General features: G+C 40.3%; 1 protein-coding gene across 1 annotated transcript in view; it reads left to right on the forward strand.

The window, feature by feature from the left end:
• Positions 1-7,630: 7,630 nt before the first annotated feature.
• pcp4b (Purkinje cell protein 4b) overlaps positions 7,631-22,561 on the forward strand; it is a 49,470-nt gene continuing 34,539 nt past the window's right edge. Inside the window, exon 1 of the mRNA XM_046296388.1 lies at positions 7,631-7,781. Within this exon, the coding sequence (XP_046152344.1) occupies positions 7,773-7,781 (9 nt within the window). The 5' untranslated portion in view covers positions 7,631-7,772. The remainder of the gene's footprint in view (positions 7,782-22,561) is intronic.

The following is a 22,561-nucleotide window of genomic DNA, read 5'->3' on the forward strand; positions in this document are numbered from 1 at the left end:
CAGATTTTCACCTTGTCAGCTCGGGGGATTCAATCTTGCAATTTTACAGTTAACTAGTCCAACGCAATAACGACCTGCCTCTCTCTAGTTGCACTTCACAAGGAGACTGCCTGTTACTCGAATGCAGGTAGCCATGGTAAATTGCTAGCTAGCATTAAACTTATCTTATAAAAAACAATCAATCATAATCACTAGTTAACTACACATGGTTGATGATATTACTAGATATTATCTAGCGTGTCCTGCGATGCATATAATCTGACTGAGCATACAAGTATCTCGATATTTGACTCAGCGGTAGGCAAAGCAGGCGCATAAACATGAATTCAAACAGCACTTTTGTGAATTTTCCCAGCAGCTCTTCGTTGTGTGTCAAGCATTGGGCTGTTTATCAACTCCCGAGATGAGGCTGGTGTAACCGAAGTGAAATGGCTAGCTAGTTAGCGCATTAATAGCGTTTCAAACGTCACTTGCTCTGAGCCTTGGAGTGGTTGTTTCCCTTGCTCTGCATGTGTAACGCTGCTTCGAGAGTGGCTGTTTTCGTTGTGTTCCTGGTTCGAGCCCAGGTAGGGGCGAGGAGAGGGACGGAAGCTATACTATTACACTGGCAATACTAAAGTGCCTATAAGAACATCCAATAGTCAAAGGTTAATGAAATACAAATGGTATAGAGGGAAATAGTCCTATAATTACTATAATAACTGCAACCTAAAACTTCTTACCTGGGAATATTGAAGACTCATGTTAAAAGGAACCACCAGCTTTCATATGTTCTCATGTTCTGAGCAAGGAACTTAAACGTTAGCTTTCTTACATAGCACATATTGCACTTTCACTTTCTTCTCCAACACATTGTTTTTGCATTATTTAAATCAAATTGAAAATGTTTCATTATTTATTTGAGGCTAAATGGATTTTATTGATCTATTATATTAAGTTAAAGTAAGTGTTCGTTCAGTATTGGTGTAATTGTCATTATTACAAATAAATAAATAAAAATTGGCCGATTAATCGGCATCAGCTTTTTTGGCCCGCCAATAATCAGTATCGGTATCGGCGTTGAAAAATCATAATCGGTCGACCTCTAGTTGAGATCCGATGACTGTGCTGACCACTCCATTTTCAACAGAATACCAGCTGACTGCTTCCCTAAATAGCTATTGCATAGTTTGGAGCTGTGCTTTGGGTCATTGTCCTGTTGTAGGAGGAAATTGGCTCCAATTAAGTGCCATTCACAGGGTACGGAATGGCTTTGCAAAATGGAGTGATAGTCTTCCTTCTTCAAGATCCCTGTTACCCTGTACAAATCTCCAACTTTACCACCACCAAAGCACCCCCAGACTATTACTTTGCCTCCACCATGCTTGACAGATGGCATCAAGCACTCCTCCAGCATCTTTAATTTTTTACGCGTCTCACGATTTTTCTTCTTTGTGATCCGAACAACTCAAACTTAGATTAGTCTGTCCATAACACTTTTTTCCAATCTTCCTCGGTCCAGTGTCTGTGTTTTTTTCCCCATCTTAGTCTTTTCTTGGTATTGGCCAGTCTGAGATATGGCTTTGTATTTGCAACTCTGCCTAGAAGGCCAGCATCCCGGAGTCGCCTCTTCACTGTTGACGTTAGACTGGTGTTTTGAGGGTACTATTTCATGAATCTGCCAGTTGAGGACTTGTGAGGCGTCCGTTTCTCAAACTAGCCACTCTAATGTACTTGTCCTCTTGCTCAGTTGTGCACCGGGGCCTCCCAGTCCTCTTTCTATTCTGGTTAGAGCCAGTTTGCGCTGTTCTGTGAAGGGAGTAGTACATAGCGTTGTACGAGATTTTCAGTTTCTTGGCAATTTCTCACATGGAATAGCCTTAATTTCTCAGACAAGAATAGACTGTCGATTTTCAGAAGAAAGTACTTTCTTTCTGGCCATTTTGAGCCTGTAATCGAACCCACAAATGCTGACGCTCCAGATACTCAACAAGTCTAAAGGCCAATGTTATTGCTTCTTTAATCAGAACAACAGTTTTCAGATGTGCTAACATAATTGCGAAAGGGTTTTCTAATGAGCCTTTTAAAATGATAAACTTGGATTAGCTAATACAACGTGCCATTGGAACACAGGACTGATGGTTGCTGAAAATGGGCCTCTGTACACCTATGTAGATATTCCATTAATTGTTGTTCCATCATTGTTTCCAGCTACAACAGTCATTAAAAACATTAACAATGTCTACACTGTATTTCTGATCCATTTGATGTTATATTAATGGACAAAAAAAAAGCTTTTCTTTAAAAAATAAGGACATTTCTAAGTGACCCCAAACTTTTGAACGGTAGTGTATGTCGGAGCGGCATTGGACTAAGATACAGTGGCATAGTATGGAGTACAGTATATACATATGAGATGGGTGACGCAATATTTACAAACAATTAAAGTGACTAAGGTATCGTAGAATAGTATAGAGTACAGTTTACACATATGAGATGAGTAATGCAAGATACGGAGACATTATTAAAGTGCTTAGTGTTTAATTTCCTTAAAGTGGCCAGAGATTAGACATAATCTATGTCTATAGGCAGCAGCCTCTGATGTGCTGGAGATGGCTTTTTTACAGTCAGTGGTGTAGTCTAGAATACAATACAGTAAATGCATATCAAATGGGTGATGCAATTTGTAAACACAATTTAAAAGTGACTAAGATACCGTAGAATAGTGTGGAGTGCAGTTTATACATATGAGATGAGTAATGCTAGATACAGAACATTATTAAAGTGGCCAGTGATTCCGAATCTATGTCTATAAGCAGTCTATAGGCAGCCGCCTCTGATGTGCTAGTTAGCGCGCACCACCGCTAACTAGCTAGCCATTTCACATCTGTTACACTCACCCCCCTTTTGACCTCCTCCTTTTCCGCAGCAACCAGTGATCCGGGTCAACAGCATCAATGTAACAGTATAACTTTAGTCCGTCCCCTCGCCCATACCCGGGCTCGAACCAGGGACCCACTGCACACATCAACAACTGACACCCACGAAGCATCGTTACCCATAGCTCCACAAAAGCCACAGCCCTTGCAGAGCAAGGGAACCACTACTTCAAGGTCTCAGAGCAAGTGATGTCACCGATTGAAACACTATTAGCGCACACCACCGCTAACTAGCTAGCCATTCATTTGGAATATAATCCACGTAAATATTCAAATTTCCTGTTGCTGCAGGATTATTTTCCTGCTGTAGCAAACTGGCTAAAATTCTAATAAAATCAAATTGTATTTGTTACATGCTTAGTAAACAACAGGTGTAGACTAACAGTGAAATGTTAACTTACGGGCCCTTCCCAACAATACATAGAGAAAAATAACATAAAAAATAACGATAACTTGACTATATACACTATATACTGTAACCATTTAGCAGACTTTTGAAGGGTAGAGGCTGTTCAGGGTCATGTTGGTTTCACACTTGGTGCATCGGATTGAACAGTCTATAACTGATCCCACTTCTGCATAAAGTTTGAAAGACATTCAAGTCACACTTATAATGAAATTACTTGTGCCAAAAATAGAGTCTGAAGTGCTAAACTGCTCTCACCAAATCTCATTCTCTTTATCGCTACTGATTTATTGCAGGAATTTAGCACTATTTGAATGATACATTCTTACACCTTGCATATTAAATATCATGTGCTGCTAAAACAATGTTTTCACATTGTAATAACATTAGCACATAATAGCAGGGCCACACAATTGGGCTTTTGTTCGTACATAACCTCAAATAATATTTTCCCTATATCCTTGTATCACAAGTTTTCTTTCCCATCATTCTTTGTGTAGTTTATCTTGTCATTTAAATAGATGGGCTGCTTGGGTATTTAGATCCCTAAAGGGGTTGGAAAAGACTCACACCGTATGCCATATTTATTGAATACATAAAAGAGGCTGCTACCACAGAAGCAGTGCTCTACATCAGCTGTCAGCATGCAGAGTATGGCTCACTACAACACAATACTGTGTTGTTATCATCCTCGGTGCTACACTGTGCATGTGTAGTAATAGTATTATTACAGTAGTATTTAGTTGACAGACAGTTACGCTAGGACCAATTATGAGTGTAATAAAAACAGTATATGGGTGTTGTTCATGCCACTGTTTTCTGCAGTATTTCAACTTGACTCATACATGCATGAGGCTGGTTAGACTAGGAGGTTGTATTATTTAATAACATCCCACACAGTGAACAAGGGCATGCAATTACATTTTAGTCATATAGCAGGCACTCTTATCCAATGCAACTTACAGGAGCAATTAGGGTTAAGTGCCTTGCTCAAGGACATATGGAGAAATATTTTGACCTAATTGGCTCTGGGATTTAAACCAGCAACCTTTTGGTTACTGGCGCAAAGCTCTTAACCTCTAGGCTACCTGCCGCCTGTCTCAGCTCTTGTCTTTGTTCCTCTGCTCCTCCTCTCTTCTGCAGTGTAAAGTGAGATCTTTCTACTGGAGATTAAAGGAGAAGCTGTCTATTTATGGTCTGACTGCTTCCTCTGGCTTGTGTATTAAAGAGGAGATTGATTCTGAACAGTGTGTGAGCCAGGAGCGCCAGAGTTGGGACCAACACTTTTATCTTACCTGTGAATGAGAGGAGCTGTGCTCACACACACACACAGCGCCTGCACGCGCAACACCCCTCACGCACTCACACATACATACACATAGTTACACACCTCTGAAATAGACATTCTATGCAACCCACTGAGGGATGAGCAATGCCCAGAACTAAGTAAGGAAATACAATCAAATACAATGCTATCCCTTAAAAAACATTATGGTCACGCTTACAAACACTAAGGTGAGATATGAAGGATAAGTATGCAAAGTTATTAATAAAGAGCTAAGCCTCACACATTATCCTCATAAACTCATTGTGGGGTACAGAACTTTAGGCACTTTTGAGAACTGGGGTTCCTTATTAGGACATGGTGAATATGAATGTCCTTTGGCTTCTCTTCTCATGTATGATAATAAGGGAGATATGCGGTATAGGATATGCACATTACATATTGGTCTCACTGGATGGATATGTATAGACACTTCCTCTAGATGAGGTGATGCCCTCATCAGAAGGACACACACGAGAGACCTAGGCTACATTTGTAATCATTCTCCCTTCCATCTGTCATCACTCTTCAGGGACTTCACTGGCACTCTGATGACAGTCTCGGCCTTAGGATGCTACAGTAGCTATAGGAGGACGGGCTCATTGTAGTGGCTGGAATGGAATGAATGGAACTGAGTCAAACACATGGTTTCAATTATATGTTTGAAGTGTTTGGTACTGTTTCATTTATTTAATTCCAGCCATTATAATGAGCCCATCCTCCCACCAGCCTCCTCTGCCGTACACCCCTAAAGTGAAAACCAACTACAAAGGCGCTGAGAATATCGCTCATCTGCAATTCCTGCCTTTCCATAATGATTTCTGTTAAAGAAAAAAAGATAGGAAGAGATGAGTAAATGGGAGCACGTTACATGTGGGTGAAATCTTTCCTTCCCTACTGAGTGAACAAAAAAACATCGCTTAATTTATGTCCAGTATGTTCAGAGAAAAAATATAAAAAGCAAATTCTAATGAGCTATCCTCAATTCCATTTAATAGACTTTGTGGGGATTATAAATGGGGGTGATGGATAGAGAGAATAATAGCCAAAGAGTAATAGAGTGCATATTTGATTTTTTACGCCAATAGACCTATATGCAATGGCATGCAATGACATTGAGGACTAGTCTACTAATAAACATAATGATATGACAAATAATATCAGAATTTTTCAGGCCCTTAGGAGAATTGTTTTGGGAAACATCACTCTGAAGAGATTGTCAAACAGTTGATAGACCTAGTTATAATATGCATTACCATATCCTTATAACACCAAGTAAACTGTCCTAAAGAAAGATCACTTTAAACACAACCGTCTATCTGACCACCAATTCAATCTAAATCCTGCGACTGGAGATTCGCCAAATGAATTCTAATTGGTTCAGAACAAAAAAGGCAAATACAATTTTATGTCTGAGTTCATCTCAGAGATTCTGTGAAGCAATAAAACACCCACACATGGTGAGACCATGCGGAACTCTGTATAAGTTACTCTCATTAACTCTCTGGTGCAAAGACATTCAAGTGTTCTCAACACAACCTACTGTACTGTTAAAATCTAAGTAAAAGTATAAATTACTAGCCTAAATATGTGTCAAGATAGTCAGATACACTACATGACCAAAAGTATGTGGACACCTGCTCGTCGAACATCTCATTCCAAAATCATGGGCATTAATAAGGAATTGGTCCCCCCTTTGCTGCTATACCAGCCTCCTCTCTGTTGGGAAGGATTTCCACTAGATGTTGTAACATTGCTGCGGGTACTTGCTTCCATTCAGCCACAAGAACATTAGTGAGGTCGGGCACTGATGTTGGGCCTGGCTCGCAGTCAGCATTCCAATTCATCCAAAAGGTGTTCAATGGGGTTGAGGTCAGGGCTCTGTGCAGGCTCAGTCAATCTCGACAAACCATTTCTGTTTGGACTTGTCATGCTGAAACAGGAAAGGACCTTCCCCAAACTGTTGCCACAAAGTTGGAAGCACAATATTGTCTAGAATGTTAGAATGATTGTATGCTATAGCATTATAATTTCCCTTCACTAGAACTAAGGGGCCTAGTCTGAACCATGAAAAACAGCCCCAGAGCATTATTCCTCCTCCGCCAAACTATACAGTTGACACTATGCATTGGGGCAGATAGCGTTCTCCTTGCATCCGCCAAACTCAGATTTGTCCTTTAGATTACCAGATGGTGAAGCGTGATACATCACTCCAGAGAACGCATTTCAACTGCTCCAGAGTCCAATGGCGGCGAACTTTACACCACTCTAGCTGACGCTTGGTATTGGATATGGTGATCTTAGGCTTGTATGCTGCTGCTCTGCCACGGAAACCCATTTCATTAAGCTCCCGACAAACAGTTATTGTGCTGACAAACAGTTAGTGTGCTGAAGCTGCATCCAAAGGTAGTTTGGAACTTGACAGTGAGTGGTTTTTTAAGCATTATGCATGTGCTTCAGCACTCGGGCAGTCCGGTTCTGTGAGCTTGTGTGGCCTACCACTTCGCTGTTGCTCCTAGAAGTTTCCACTTCACAATAACAGCACTTACAGTTGACCAGGGCAGACATTTGAGGAACTGACTTGTTGAAAAGGAGGCATCCTATTTACTGACAATGTTTGTCTATGGAAATTGCATAGCTGTGTGCTCGATTTTATATATCTGTGAGCAACGGGTGTGGCTAAAATAGCCGAGTCCACTAATTTGAAGAGGTTTTCACATACTTTTGGTGATGTGGTGTACATTGTAGGTTCCTCGCTCTGCGTAAGAAGCGATGCACAGTGATAGAATAATGACATCGCAAATTCATAAAATGCATCTCCCTGTTTGAATTCATGACCTAACGCTTGTCAGAAAGAAAAGAACCACTGTTTTTTGAATATAATGAAAAAAGCTTACACAGTCTATGAATATTTTAAAGAGTTGGGTGGTGACATGTGAGACAAATTTGCCGACGGCATTCCTATTGGTTTAGTGGGAACGTGATGACACAGGAGTTCGGCATAATACTTTAAAAAGGTTCTCTGTCAGTGGTGAGCCACTGTGAAAAAGACGACCGTTAACTCCTGATAGGCGAACTCAAGCGTTGGAAACCGAGAGCAACCTCGAGATTACTACTGAACATCATGAGTGAGGTAGGATACTTTATTTTCTTTGTGAAAGAAATGAGAATAGAGAAGTATTTACACACGGGCGCAGCTCTTGTATGAATAGCCTAGTTCTGAATAAATGGCGATACCCATCTTTTAATAATCTTCATGGTCCATAACCGACGGATTGCAACCAGCTACCAAATGATGTGATTTATTTACCTTGAATTTAATTAGATGTATTTACCTTTAATCCACTGATGCTGCGAACAGACAGGATTCACGTTTGCAATTGGATGCTGCAGCATCCAAGTGCCGCGCCGCAACGCTCAGTTTGTTCGGAACTCCGCGGGCGCATCTATACTGTACTACTCTCAACTCATCCCACCTGCGGTTTAAATGGGTTTACGGTGGACTAAACAATGTAAGCCTACCCTTCATTCATGGGCACTGAGTTGCAATATGACCACGAAACTCTTGTTCATGCCTTTACAATATATAAATTCGAAGCGTACTTGTTTTTCGATTACATGTGGCATATAAACTGGAACTGTACCAATTGGAACAGGTTTTAAGTAATTGTTGCATGGCCAGGTGAATTCCGGGTGCCTAGTGTATAGTAATTCATTTCCAATCTTAGGCTAATGAGTGTATTGAGAATATCACAGATCAACATGTCTTATGAAGATGAACTTTTATTTAGATACAATGTCAAGGATCCCTCACCATGAATTGCAATGGCCAATATACTATAGCCTTCTGTAAACATTTCTTAACGATTTCCTCGAGGAACAAATAACTTGATGACTGCCATGAATATGTTTCTTATCATTCATTCGACAACGAAGGATGTTTTCATCTCAATTCATATAAACTACTGTACCTCTGGCAGTCTATATGTTAGGTGGTTGGTGAGATTGGTTATTGGCTACTATACCCTCAATATAGCTGTAACCAGCACGGTCCTAGGCAACAAGAGCACAACCAACCTCACAGGGGGTTACAGCTTGGAATGGAAAACTGCTGTTAGGTTTTCCCACAGCTAACTGGCCTCTGATCCTTAGTCACAGATGTTCCAGCGTGATTCCTTTCAACGTGGTTGGAGGGGGATATTAATAGCATCTTTTTTTTCAGCCAGAGCAAGAACATTTTATCTGGCAGGGTCTCTCGCAAAAGTTCATTATTGAATATTCGCACATTGGCGGAGGTCATAAATCCCTTTTGCAGCTATGGTGTTAATAGCGTGCCTATATGTGACAATGTCATAAACTTTAGTGTTAATCGAGTTTCATAATGTCATAAACTTTAGTGTTAATCGAGTTTCATAATGTCATAAACTGTAGTGTTAATCGAGTTTCATAATGCCATAAACTGGAGTGTTAATTGAGTTTCATAATATCATAAACTTTAGTGTTAATCAAGTTTCATAATGTCATAAACTTTAGTGTTAATCGAATTTCATAATGCCATAAACTTTAGTGTTAATCGAGTTTCATAATGCCATAAACTGTAGTGTTAATCGAGTTTCATAATGCCATAAACTGTAGTGTTAATCGAGTTTCATAATGCCATAAACTGTAGTGTTAATCGAGTTTCATAATGTCATAAACTGGAGTGTTAATCGAGTTTCATAATGCCATAAACTGTAGTGTTAATCGAGTTTCATAATGCCATAAACTTTAGTGTTAATCAAGTTTCATAATGTCATAAACTTTAGTGTTAATCGAATTTCATAATGCCATAAACTTTAGTGTTAATCGAGTTTCATAATGCCATAAACTGTAGTGTTAATCGAGTTTCATAATGCCATAAACTGTAGTGTTAATCGAGTTTCATAATGCCATAAACTGTAGTGTTAATCGAGTTTCATAATGCCATAAACTGCAGTGTTAATCGAGTTTCATAATGCCATAAACTGTAGTGTTAATCGAGTTTCATAATGCCATAAACTGTAGTGTTAATCGAGTTTCATAATGCCATAAACTGTAGTGTTAATCGAGTTTCATAATGCCATAAACTTTAGTGTTAATCAAGTTTCATAATGTCATAAACTTTAGTGTTAATCGAATTTCATAATGCCATAAACTTTAGTGTTAATCGAGTTTCATAATGCCATAAACTGTAGTGTTAATCGAGTTTCATAATGCCATAAACTGTAGTGTTAATCGAGTTTCATAATGCCATAAACTGCAGTGTTAATCGAGTTTCATAATGCCATAAACTGTAGTGTTAATCGAGTTTCATAATGCCATAAACTGCAGTGTTAATCGAGTTTCATAATGTCATAAACTGTAGTGTTAATCGAGTTTCATAATGCCATAAACTGTAGTGTTAATCGAGTTTCATAATGCCATAAACTGTAGTGTTAATCGAGTTTCATAATGTCATAAACTGTAGTGTTAATCGAGTTTCATAATGCCATAAACTGTAGTGTTAATCGAGTTTCATAATGTCATAAACTGTAGTGTTAATCGAGTTTCATAATGCCATAAACTGTAGTGTTAATCGAGTTTCATAATGCCATAAACTTTGCCACTGTGTCACATTACAATTTTGAAGGTCCAATGCAGCCGTTTTCATCTCAGTATCAAATGATTTCGGGGTAACAGTTAAGTACCTTACTGTTTTCAATCAAAATGGTCAGTAGTGTTGAGCATTAGTGCTTTCTGAGGTCGGTTCAGTTTCGGTTCTAGTATGCAAAAATTATTAAGGTTTTTTATTTCGGTTTTATTTATTTTTTATATTTTTTTACCTTAATTAAAGGTATTATGAAATATAGTTTTAAAAAAAAGTAAGCATTCACTTGTCAAAACATTGAAAATATTCCATTGTCTTTGTTAGGGCCACATTGGGTAGACATCAATAGAAAAATAGGAAATTACTATGAAATAATTAACTATTTCAGTTGTGTATATTACTAAATCTCATCTCTGCTCAGGCAGTAGCAGTTTGCCCGCCAAACCATCTATAGTATGTGCTCCACATACTGTACTGTCTTTAGTCATCCTATTTAGCCAGTCTGCCTAAGTAGCCTATGTTGCAGAGCTGTCTGACAAAATCATTTGACTAGTTATTCAAAGTAGATATGGCATACTTTCACAAACGGTCTCTGTCCATCTCATTGTTGTGTTGTGTACATTCCTCTCATGTGGTGTGTGTGTCTAACATAACTAGCAGGCGTAAAAGTGTGTCCGTCCACAGATCTGTATATAATGATGAGATGCTCATGTCTCCACCCTAACAATGGGAGTCGTGGTCCCAAAGGCGGGAAGACAAGCGACAAGTTTATATCCAAAATAAGGTCAATTTGTTGTTTAATAACAGAAGAAAAACTAAAATGTTGGTTAATCTCTCAGCACTAATGGTAAAAAAATAAACAAAAATAGCTTCTTAGCAAGAACAATTACTCAAGCAAGAATTTTGCTAGGGCTGTCTGGGAGTGGTCTGAACAGGGAAATGAAAACTAGCTGTTATTAGTAGAGAGATTTGGAACTCTCTTTCTTATTGGTCTATTAACTAATTTACTCCTTGGTGATGTCAAAACTCCATCCCACCAAAACAGGCTGAAAGCAGCTCTTCCACTAAAAGGTAATTATCATAGTTTTCACAATTTCACAGTATTATTCTAATCTCATAGTCTGTAAATATATATAAAACACAGGGAAATCACATTTTTGACTGCACTGGCATTTAAGTAATTTGACTGACAGCTTGCAATACACATATTTAGGGGCTAAAGTATTCTGAATTGTCACCATATTGTCTGTGAAGTCAAATATGTTCAAATCTCAATTCTGCTGAGAAGTCAGTCACACTTGTGGAAAGATTAATGAAGGCTTTTCTGCCACCCAGGGAATTAACAGGCTTAGTGCTCTTACTGTGACATTCTGTCTTCAGAACATGGGTGACAAGTTCGCAGACAAACCACTTGAGTTTACTCACACATTTAGGCTGGTACACTATATATGCAAAAGTATGCGGACAACCCTTCAAATGAGTGGATTCGGCTATTTCAGCCACACCAGTTGCCGACAGGTGTATCAAATCGAGCACACAGCCATGCAATCTCCACAGACAAACAATGGCCTTACAGAAAAGCTCAGTGACTTTCAACGTGGCACCGTCATAGGATGCCACCTTTCCAACAAGTCAGTTTGTCAAATTTCTGCCCTGCTAGAGCCGCCGCGGTCAACTGCAAGTGCTGTTATTGTGAAGTGGAAATGTCTAGGAGCAACAAGTGCTCAGCTGCAAAGTGGTAGGCCACACAAGCTCACAGAACAGGACCGCGAATGCTGAAGTGCGGAGCTCATTAAAAAATGTCTGTCCTTGGTTGCAACACTCACTACTGAGTTCCAAACTGCCTCTGGGAGCAACGTCAGAATAAGAACTGTTTGTCAGGAGCTTAATAAAATGGGTTTTCATGGCAGAGCAGCCGCACACAAGCCTAAGATCACCATGCACAATGCTAAGCGTCAGCTGGAGTGGTGTTAAGCTCGCCGCCATTGGACTCTGGAGCAGTGGAAATGCGTTCTCTGGCGTGATGAATCATGCTTCACCATCTGGCAATCCGACGGACGAATCCAGGTTTGGTGGATGCCAGGAGAATGCTACCTGCCCCAATGCATATTGCGAACTATAGTGCCGAATAATGGTCTGGGGCTGTTTTTCATGGTTCAAGCTGGCCCATAAGTTCCATTGAAGGAAACTTAAGAGGCATGAATTGGAACGCCGACTGCAAGCCAGGCCTAATCGCCCAACATCAGTGCTGACCTCACTAAGGCTCTTGTGCAAGTCCCTGCAGCCATGTTCCAACATTTAGTAGAAAGCCTTCCCATAAGAGTGGTAGTTGTTATAGCAGCAAAGGGAGGACCAACTCCATATTAATGCCCATGATTTTGGAATGAGATGTTCAACAAGCAGGTTTCCACTTATTTTTGGTCATGTAGTGTAGCACACAGACTCTGAGGTAGACTGAAGCGAGGATGAGACTGTCACTTTGAGGACATTTTGTGCTGAAAATACCATCTGAGTTGTGGAAGAAACCTGCTGGGCATGTGTGCGCGCCTGTGTCCGCCCGTGTGTGTGTGCCCGCGTGTGTGTGTGTTGAGGTTGCCTGAGAGCACTGCGGTCCCTGAGGATCTGCATCAGCAGCAGACTGTTAACCTCGCGAGACACTGTGGATCCTCTCAGGCTAAGGGAGGCTTCCAGCCTAACAATTCCCTGGGACATGAAGCTTCTCCAAGTTAATGCAAGAACCAACAGAGGTTTTCAAATACATATTTATTTACTGGTGCTCTTCAATTCTCATTTCTTATTGTTAGTGTTACATGCCTCAGACTGAGACGTGGTCAGCAGATGATAAACCTGGATTAGGGTAAAATGATGAGACGGAGAAACGTTAGTACTGTTCAGTAGTGGGCATTCTCCAAGATTTATTCAAATATTGTTAATCATTTTTGTTGTCAAAATAAATTATCCATTACAACTCTATTGTAGTATTACATCTGCACATGTCATATTATAGTATCAAAAATAAAAGTTCTCAGGTTCAAAAACGATCACCATACATCTATCTACACATTCACATTATATATAACTCAATGTAATAGCACTGTCAATTTCGAAAATATTTAAATTACTGGATGCCTGTGCTAAACAAAGCTACAACCATCACATTATAAACCACAAACATGTAAGCTAACATTGAATGAAACAAACTATAGTTAGCAAACGCACTTTTGTGCATTACGCTGTAATATACAATTTACCTTATTTTAGCGCCCAAAAAACGTAATACTTTCATGTCAACTGTAATACCGTTGTAAAGCACAATTTTTCCCCTTTCCAGCAAAATAAATGACGGGACCTTCATGCTGCCAGTCTCTGCATGATTGAAGAAGGCAATGAGTTCTGTCGGGTCTTTAAAAAAATGGCGGGTGGGGAAGCAAAACCTACTGCGTGATCGGGAAAGGTTTGAGAAGTCGTGTGGGGAAACGCCTTTTTTCACACGATCTGTCCAATTTATCACATCTAAAATGTAAATTAAACACTATAAATAGTTTATATAATTTGAAGGTTTGTGTCGAATTTGAATCGGGTTTTTAGGGCAGCGCTGAAGTTATCTTCAGAAGTAAACAGCGGCTGTCGCGGCTTTTGAGAGTCATGATGACTTGCAGTGATGACGCCAAAAATTAATGCTTTCAGTTGTTCAATTGACTAGGTATCCCCCTTACCCTGTCCGTGTTCCTTTCTTGTTTTAATCTACAAGAGAAGCGCTACACCTGGTGGAGAGAGGCTGAATGATTTTTATTATGTATGCTTTACGTTAGTTACATCATGATACGTCATAATTTATCGTACAACGTCAGAGGGGTCCACTTTTTCAATTTTTCTCCAATACTATCGTTCCATTACCATGTCAATCAACGCTTGAATAGAAACGTAGTTCACACCCCAGTTTTTGATGCCAACACAGTCTCTACAGTCCCATTAGTTTTCATTGCAGCCTCATTTGAATACCGGGCTTGAGCAAATTTCTACGGAATGGGTTAGTCAACAGTAGCCTAAATTTGGTTAGCATCAAGCTAGCAAACTGTCAAACGCTATTTTCGGTTAAAACTCCCATCAATTGCCTTCAAACATCACCAAACCCATAGACTATGCAGTTAACCATGTTACCTCAATATTTTGAGTCATATTGCACTTTTGCTCACTACATACTTGAATTAACAGGGTAAAATGATGAAACATTTGTAGTGTTCAGTAGTAGACAAGTCCTCACAAACTCACTAACGCTCCCCATTGGCATCACAGCTCGCCCTAGCGGCAGTAATCATGTACATTACTTTAAGTGCAAATACCTGGGAGGCCTAGACAATTATACAAATGATTGGCCCCATAAAATAACAAATGAAATAAAACATAAAAATATGACCATACATATTTGTGTGTCACATTAGCTTGGCCTCAAAAGGTAGATTTGGAAAGGAAAGGAATTTGCAATGGAATTTGCCTCATTGTGTTTAGGCTACAGTTGTTTATCCAGCATTGTTCATCCCAATGAAAATGAAATGTTTACATTTACATTACATTTAAGTCATTTAGCAGACGCTCTTATCCAGAGCGACTTACAAATTGGTGCATTCACCTTATGACATCCAGTGGGACAGTCACTTAACAATAGTGCATCTAAAACTTAGGGGGTGGGGTGAGAGGGATTACTTAACCTATCCTAGGTATTCCTTAAAGAGGTGGGGTTTCAGGTGTCTCCGGAAGGTGGTGATTGACTCCGCTGTCCTGGCGTCGTGAGGGAGTTTGTTCCACCATTGGGGGCCAGGGCAGCGAACAGTTTTGACTGGGCTGAGCGGGAGCTGTACTTCCTCAGTGGTAGGGAGGCGAGCAGGCCAGAGGTGGATGAACGCAGTGCCCTTGTTTGTAAGATCAGAGCCTGGAGGTACTGAGGTGCGTTCCCCTCACAGCTCCGTAGGCAAGCACCATGGTCCAGCTTCAACTGGAAGCCAGTGGAGAGAACGGAGGAGCGGGGTGACGTGAGAGAACTTGGGAAGGTTGACACAATGTGTATATTACACAACAGGAATTATAACACGTCTTGAATTATTGAACACTTGCCAGCCCTGACCTAAGGGAAATGAAACGTCTTTGTAAGATATGCAAGGCAAACTGAGCCTCCCATATGCAGCTGATTCAGAGAAGTGTAATTTCGGTGAGGATACGTCCAGTGTAGTTGTCGTACAGAATTCAAAGAGGTTTTTCTGTTTAGTTCATGTGTTTTTCAGGCCCATGCAGAGCAGAGTTGTTCTCAATCAAAGTCGGCTGCCTCTCCCCCACCAAGCTTGACATGAAGCCAGTAATTGAAGCACAGTAGCCAGCACGTTCTGGATTGAATACCCTAGCTCTGGTCAGCAATGCAGCATTCTGCTCTCTCCCCTTCCTCTCCTCCTCTCCCATCGTCCACACGTACTTCCTCTCGGCACATTGTAGAAGTGCACAACTCTGGGCTATTATTTTGACAGCAAATGAAAGGCTGTCAGAAAATATATTTCTTAGCCAGGCTTTTAGTCTAATGAATCTACTTTTCAGGGATTAAACATTCATCTGAATAACCTGAATGTCAAAAGCTTTAGACTAATGAAATAATGAAAAGATAAGCTGGACTGAACTAGCATTCTTTGGAAATGCAGATATCTACTTTCCTGATACTCCCAGTCTTTCCATGACCTAAAGCAAGGCTCTCAAACCCTGTTCCTGGATAGCTACCCTCCTGTAGGTTTTCAATCCAACCCCAGTTGTAACTAATCTGATTCAGTTTATCAACCAGCTAATTATTAGTATCAGGTATGCTAGGCTAGGGTTTGAGCGAAAACCTACAGGACGGTAGCTCTTCAGGAACAGGGTTGATATCCTGACCTAGAGTAGAGACTGTGTATTGTAAATTACTGACACTAAAACCCTTTATGGCTGTGTTGGTTGATGTACACTTCTCCACTCCATGTCCCAAAGCCTTAGACAGAGGTTTGTGTAGCCATATGCTGGAATTTGAGGATGGCCCTGCATCTTGTGCACCACATAGCCCCACCCAAGCAATTGGCCAATCAATCATGCCTGTACATGCTATAAGACCTGTTTCCTGTCCTCCGAAAGTATTTTGCTGTCTGTTGTGGCCCCTGTTTTATGATGAAGATAGATAACACCTTCTCCTCGTTGGTGTGTAATGAGAAAGCTCTTTTAGAAAAATCAAATATTAGTCCAGGGAAGAAACTCTTTACTAGACTCATTTTCTGTCCGTTTTTAATTGCATTAAGACATCAATGCACACTTGCCTGTAATCCAATATTATTGCATGTACAGTGGCACGATGAAGCATCTTACTGTCAAATCAGCAGTGTCAGTGGTCATGGATTTTATCCAACTAATTTCATATTCGGAACACAGCATTCAAATGAACTGTAGGATATTCTTGGATCTTATTCATCTTACCTCAGCACCTCCACACCACATCTTTGTATATACTTATTAAGATCGAAGAAGTCTTGTATCACAGTGCTGTAACCTAATGCACCAACACAGACGTGTTAGATAATGAAGTCAGTGGATGTGCAGGAATTGGGTGTGGTCTTATGTGTTTTTTTTCTCACCATTAATTTTTACGACCTGCAACACTTTTGAACAAGTCAGCCCAGCTGTAGAGTGGATAGGGATGCTAATTACGTGACGTGAAATTAGCATAAGCTCAGCCCAGATCCATCCTGCCAGGTCATTACCACATGTTCCAGCCCCTTGGAGAATTAGAGTTCTTAATATCTAAAGAAAGCTACCAATTATTTGGACGACTGCAGTGAGAGACCATATGCTGTGTTCCACCAATTTGCATTTGCCTCTCCTTATTTCCTATTTTAGAGTAAATCCAGGAGACCTTGGATGTTCATTCATTGAAAAAGCTGTTTAAATCCACTTTAAGGGACTATTGGAATTTGACAGTTGTCTTGAATAACCCCGAAACATTTAAACTGGGATGACAGAGGTGTCGTTCGATATTCACTACACCTAAATCTGCAGACAATATTTCCAGGCTAGGACTGAATTTAAGAGACCTTAGCTGGAAGACATGGTGGGTTTAACAGAATGTCTTGCCTTTGCTGGAAAAACAAGTGAATCACTTATATACTATATGTCCATCTGGAAAATCCTCCTCCTTTGCTGCAGATACAGGTTGCATGATGACAGATATGTCAGCATGGAGAAAATGTATTTCACTCAGTTGATGAACTCATCTATACTGAACAAAAATATAACTGCAACATGCAACAATTTCAAAGATTTTACAGAGATACAGTTCATATAAGAAATCAGTCAATTGAAATAAATTCATTAGGCCATAATCTATTGATTTCGCATGACTGGGCAGGGGTGCAGCCATGGATGGGCCTGAGTGGGCCTTGGAGGGCATTTTGAAAAAGTAATTCTGATTGACTTGGCCTAGCTTCCCAGTGGGTGGGCCTGGCTGCCAAGTGGGGGCCCTCCAAAGCCCACCCATGGCTGCACCCCTACCCAGTCATGTGAAATCCCTAGATTAGGGCCTAATTTATTTATTTAAATAGACTTTTTTCCTTATATATGAACAGTAACTCAGTAATATCTTTGAAATTGTGTTGCGTTTATAAGGACTGAATACTTATTGACTCAAGACATTTCAGCTTTAAATGTTTGATTATTTGTAATAAATAAATAAACACAATTCCACTTTGATATTTTGGGTTATTGTGTGTAGGCCAGTGACAATCTCAATTTAATCCATTTTAAATTCAGGCTGTAACACAACAAAATGTGTGAAAAGTCAGGGGGTTGTGAATATTTCTGGAAGCACTGTATGGATGGAATCACAGAGGAGCCATTGAGCATTTAATCTGATTTTGACAGCTCCCCAATAATTGCCATCCTGATTTCAGACAGTGCTTTTCTGTCCTCCTCTCCCTTCTAATTCTGTGCTGACATCTTCACACATCATCGCACTCCCATTCCCCAGATTGGATTGCTTTATTCTACTCAAGAGGCCTTGCAGTTGCTCCGGAAGCATCCGGGCGGACTAGCACCAATCAGATTGGACACATGAGCTACTGTAGGTCCACTGTTTTATTATCTTGCACTTTGCAAGTGGTTACCTCCCTGCTTCAGTTTGATGTATTGTTATTAATAACAGGGTTGGGGGGTAATAATACTACTGTACTGAATGGATCTGTTTGGTTCAGTTTGGGTAGAGATGTTCAGCTGTGATCAGTAAAGCTTTTATTTTGTGTGTGGAAAAAGGAATTTGAGAATAATAATTTGTATTCATCTACCTATATTACCATGAGTTGAGTTAGGACAGAGTACAGGGAAATCAGATTTGGCACAGAGATATAAGATTTGAAGGCACTTTTTCTGATATTCTGTGAACGCTTTTCATCCTAGTTCAAGGGTTTGCACTGTAATCGATTCAAGTAGGAGAATGCCACTGCTGGTAGCCGAAGGCTTTACCAAGGTTTCAGAAGGCAGTTATTTAATCTTCAACGCACAGGCTGAATTTTAGGGTATACATCTGCATATATGGACCAGGCCAGAGCCAAAGGATAAGCAGCACATCCCAATCTCTCCAGATTGGTTGCCTTTAAGAGACTGGAGGGCTGTCGCTTCTCCCTACTCTACAATATTAAGCTGCTTCAGGGGATACTTATGTTGCTGGCCTGGATTAGGGAACTTTGGTGGATTGTGTAGAATAGATGCTCTGCTGTTGTATTGTGTGGCCTCCCACATTGCCAGACTGATACTGGGTACAACGGGCAGGCAGGGCAAACTGAGGGATCTTCCTTCTCTAATGACACACAGGGGTTAAATAGGCTTAGCCTCTCAAAATGGCAATGCTCCTCTGTCGGGATAAAGTGCAACCACGCAAGATTAAATCATCCCCCTGACCATGAATTTATGGGGTAGCTAAGCACAGATTTGTGTGAATTGTTAGATACTACTGCACTGTTGGAACTAGGAACACAAGCATTTGGCTTCGCACGCAATAACATCTGCTAAATATGTGTATGTGACCAATAACATTTGATTTGATTTGAGGAGTGGCTTCCGTCGGGCCGCTCTACCGTAAAGGCCTGATTGGTGGAGTGCTGCAGAGATGGTTATCCTTCTGGAAGGCTCTCCCATCTCCACAGAGGAACTCTGGAGCTCCTTCAGAGTGACCATCGGGTTCCTGGTCACCACCCCGACCAAGGCCCTTCTCCCCCGATTGCTCAGTTTGGCCGGGCGGCCAGCTCTAGAAAGAGTCTTGGTGGTTCTAAACTTCTTCCATTTAAGAATGATGGAGGGCACTGTGTTCTTGGGTACTTTCAATGCTGCAGACATTTTTTTGGTACCCTTCCCCAGATCTGTGCCTCGATACAATCCTGTCTCAGAGCTCTACGGACAATTGCTTTGACCTCATGGCTTGGTTTTTGCTCTGACATGCACAGTCAACTATGGGACCTAATATAGACAGGTGTGTGCCTTTCCAAATCATGTCCAATCAATTGGATTTACCACAGGTGGACTCCAATCAAGTTGTAGAGACATCTCAAGGATGATCAATGGAAACAGGATGCACCTGAGCTCAATTTTGAGTCTCACAGCAAAGGGTCTGAATACTTCAATAATTAAGATATTTCAGTTTTTTTTTAATACATTTGCAAACATGTCTAAAAACCTGTTTTGCTTTGTCATGGTGTATTGCGTTTAGATTGATGAGGGGAAAAATGATTTAATAATTTTAGAATTAGGCTGTAACAAAACAAAATGTGTAAAAAGTGAACGGGTCTGAATACTTTCCGAACGGACTGTATATCACCTATCTAGACCTTTATTAACAGGCTATGAAGATCTACAGTAACGGGCTATTTGCTCCAATTAGAAGATCATAAATCACTTGTGTCTGTGTTCAAGACTCACCAACATACTGTGCTTTAAGAGGTTTGAAGTATCTCCAGGAAAATAAAAAGTCCTTGTAATGTGTGTGGTATTTGTTTGATTACTATCTTGCCACCAATAAATGTGTCCAGCTTTGCTTACAGTTTTATAATAGGCCTCTGCACTGCATCTAGCAGAGGCAATGCCTATTGGTAAGTTAAATCAATAAAACAAATTGATGTCTTATTATTAAGCCTGTTGCTTAGGAGAAATGCATTTGAGGGCAATAACACCACTTTGTACATTGGCTGATGGGTGAGACTCAGTTAGCAAGTAGAACATGCCAAGTATGTTAATGTGTCTTTCATTGAAATGGGTTTTCTATGGAGGTAAATATTTATCAGAAGACTGAATGAGAATAGCTCAAATTTAGCGTCCGTGTGGGGGGACTTTGATACTGCATGAATCAGGAAACAATGGATCTGGCTGTTATTACAATGTTATGGTGTTCCAGTCTGGTGTTTTATCCAGACATTAGGTTCCCACAACTTCCCTCTTATAAAATGTGAATGCTTTATGTGTGACATTAGTTAGTGTGAAACTTAAATCAACTCAGATGTGAGGAATAACAGATTTGAAAGGTTTTGACAACAATCGATTGCTTGACTGGTGGGTATCCCATCTGATAAAATGAAACATTGTGGCATGAAAGCCACCATCATAGAATTCCACAGAATCATTTATTCTGTTTCAGCTGTGTCAGCAACACTCCATTACCCTCCCCGTGTATGCTAGTCCCTCACCTCACAAGATGAGTGGGTGGGTGGCGATGGGGGGGACTGAATTAGCAGAGTGACAGTTTTTTGCCATACACATTTTCCTCCCAGAAAATCATTACAGCAGTACACTCTGTGGATTTGGGGCAGAAAACATCACATTGGGGATTGCAGGGGTCTCCAGACCAATCTAATATGTAATGGAGACAAACATCATCAGGGAACACCATAATGTACAGTTCTGTAGAAGCGCTTGTCTGCATTTAAATCATACATTACATAATCATTTTAAAAACATTTTCTGTTTGAGCGTGATTGGGAATAGTCAATTATGAATATACATACAGTACGTTCCCATTCATTGGATGTTCATATACTGGTATCAGAAATGGGATTTTCATCAAACACAGATCAAGATTTTCTCTTTGCTTCACATGCCGTGCAGGATTTTTTTATCTGATTTTCCAAACAGCAGAGTAGGTTGCTATTGCAAGGCAGAACAACAAATCTTGGCCAGCATCCTTTGCAAATCTCTAGTGCTCATTGCAATAACGTGAATTTAATGTAACCCAAATGTGTCAATTTTTCCTTAATATGTTCAAGAGATTGGAAAATGTCCTGGTATGGCTTTGGTATTTTTAGGGAAAGAGAGTGAAGCTAGCTTAATAGTTATTATGGGAAACGTGTCATTTTAAGTTTTGTTGAGTCTCTTGTATCCATTTTACGGACGTTACTCAACACTGAATTCACAATGATGAATGATGTGTCTGAGAGGATTTGTGTATTTGAAATTAAGTTGCATATTGGAAAGTAAAGTGGGTTGCTTTTTGTGGATGGGGAGTTTTTGGTATTTGGTATTTTATTAAGATCCCCATTAGCTGTTGCAAAGTAGCAGCTACTCTCTTCCTGGAGTCCAGGAAGAGTAGCGGGCTCACTTAATCTGACAACGGGCTAACTTAATCTGACATTAGAGAGGTGGAACTTCATTGGGTTGTGTGTTTCTTGTTGGCCTAAAAAGCGTCTACCAAGTTATTTTAAAACACTAGTGTAAAGTCAGAGACAATCTTAAATAGTGTTTTATTCATTCTATTCTGAGTGTGAGTTGACAACCAGCTTCATTTAAAGACACTGGTAAATGGTGTAACGGATGGTGTGGTAAATTATCTTAGCTCGACTGGTAATGACTCTAATGAGGGAGCACAGCCTGAGCTCCAGACCGACCTTCCCCTCAGAAGATTTAGTTCCTTCACTAAATCTAGTGGCAATTTGCCACCAATATCAGGGTAGCACAGAAATTATGGTATAGCGTTGGAAAATGCAGCACAGGCAAGGGTGAATGTTGGTGTCTACTACTACGGCGGTGGAATATGTGATGCACTCGTGCTGTTTTTCTTGAGGATCATCGGCCTCTCATCTCCGCTAAAACGAACTGTAGGCAAGGTTACTGAGGTGAAACAGGATGTTGCGTCAGACGTCTCCAAACGGTCACTAGTACAGTCTCAGCTGGCCTGGTTGGGTGACTAAAGCTGTTGTGTTATTGATGGCATTTTCAACTCCCATTACTGGCTAAATGGGGCAAAACTGGTGTGCTCATTTCTAAACTCACTC

Source organism: Oncorhynchus gorbuscha, linkage group LG13, assembly GCF_021184085.1.
Source record: "Oncorhynchus gorbuscha isolate QuinsamMale2020 ecotype Even-year linkage group LG13, OgorEven_v1.0, whole genome shotgun sequence".
NCBI classification, from domain to species: Eukaryota; Metazoa; Chordata; class Actinopteri; order Salmoniformes; family Salmonidae; genus Oncorhynchus; species Oncorhynchus gorbuscha.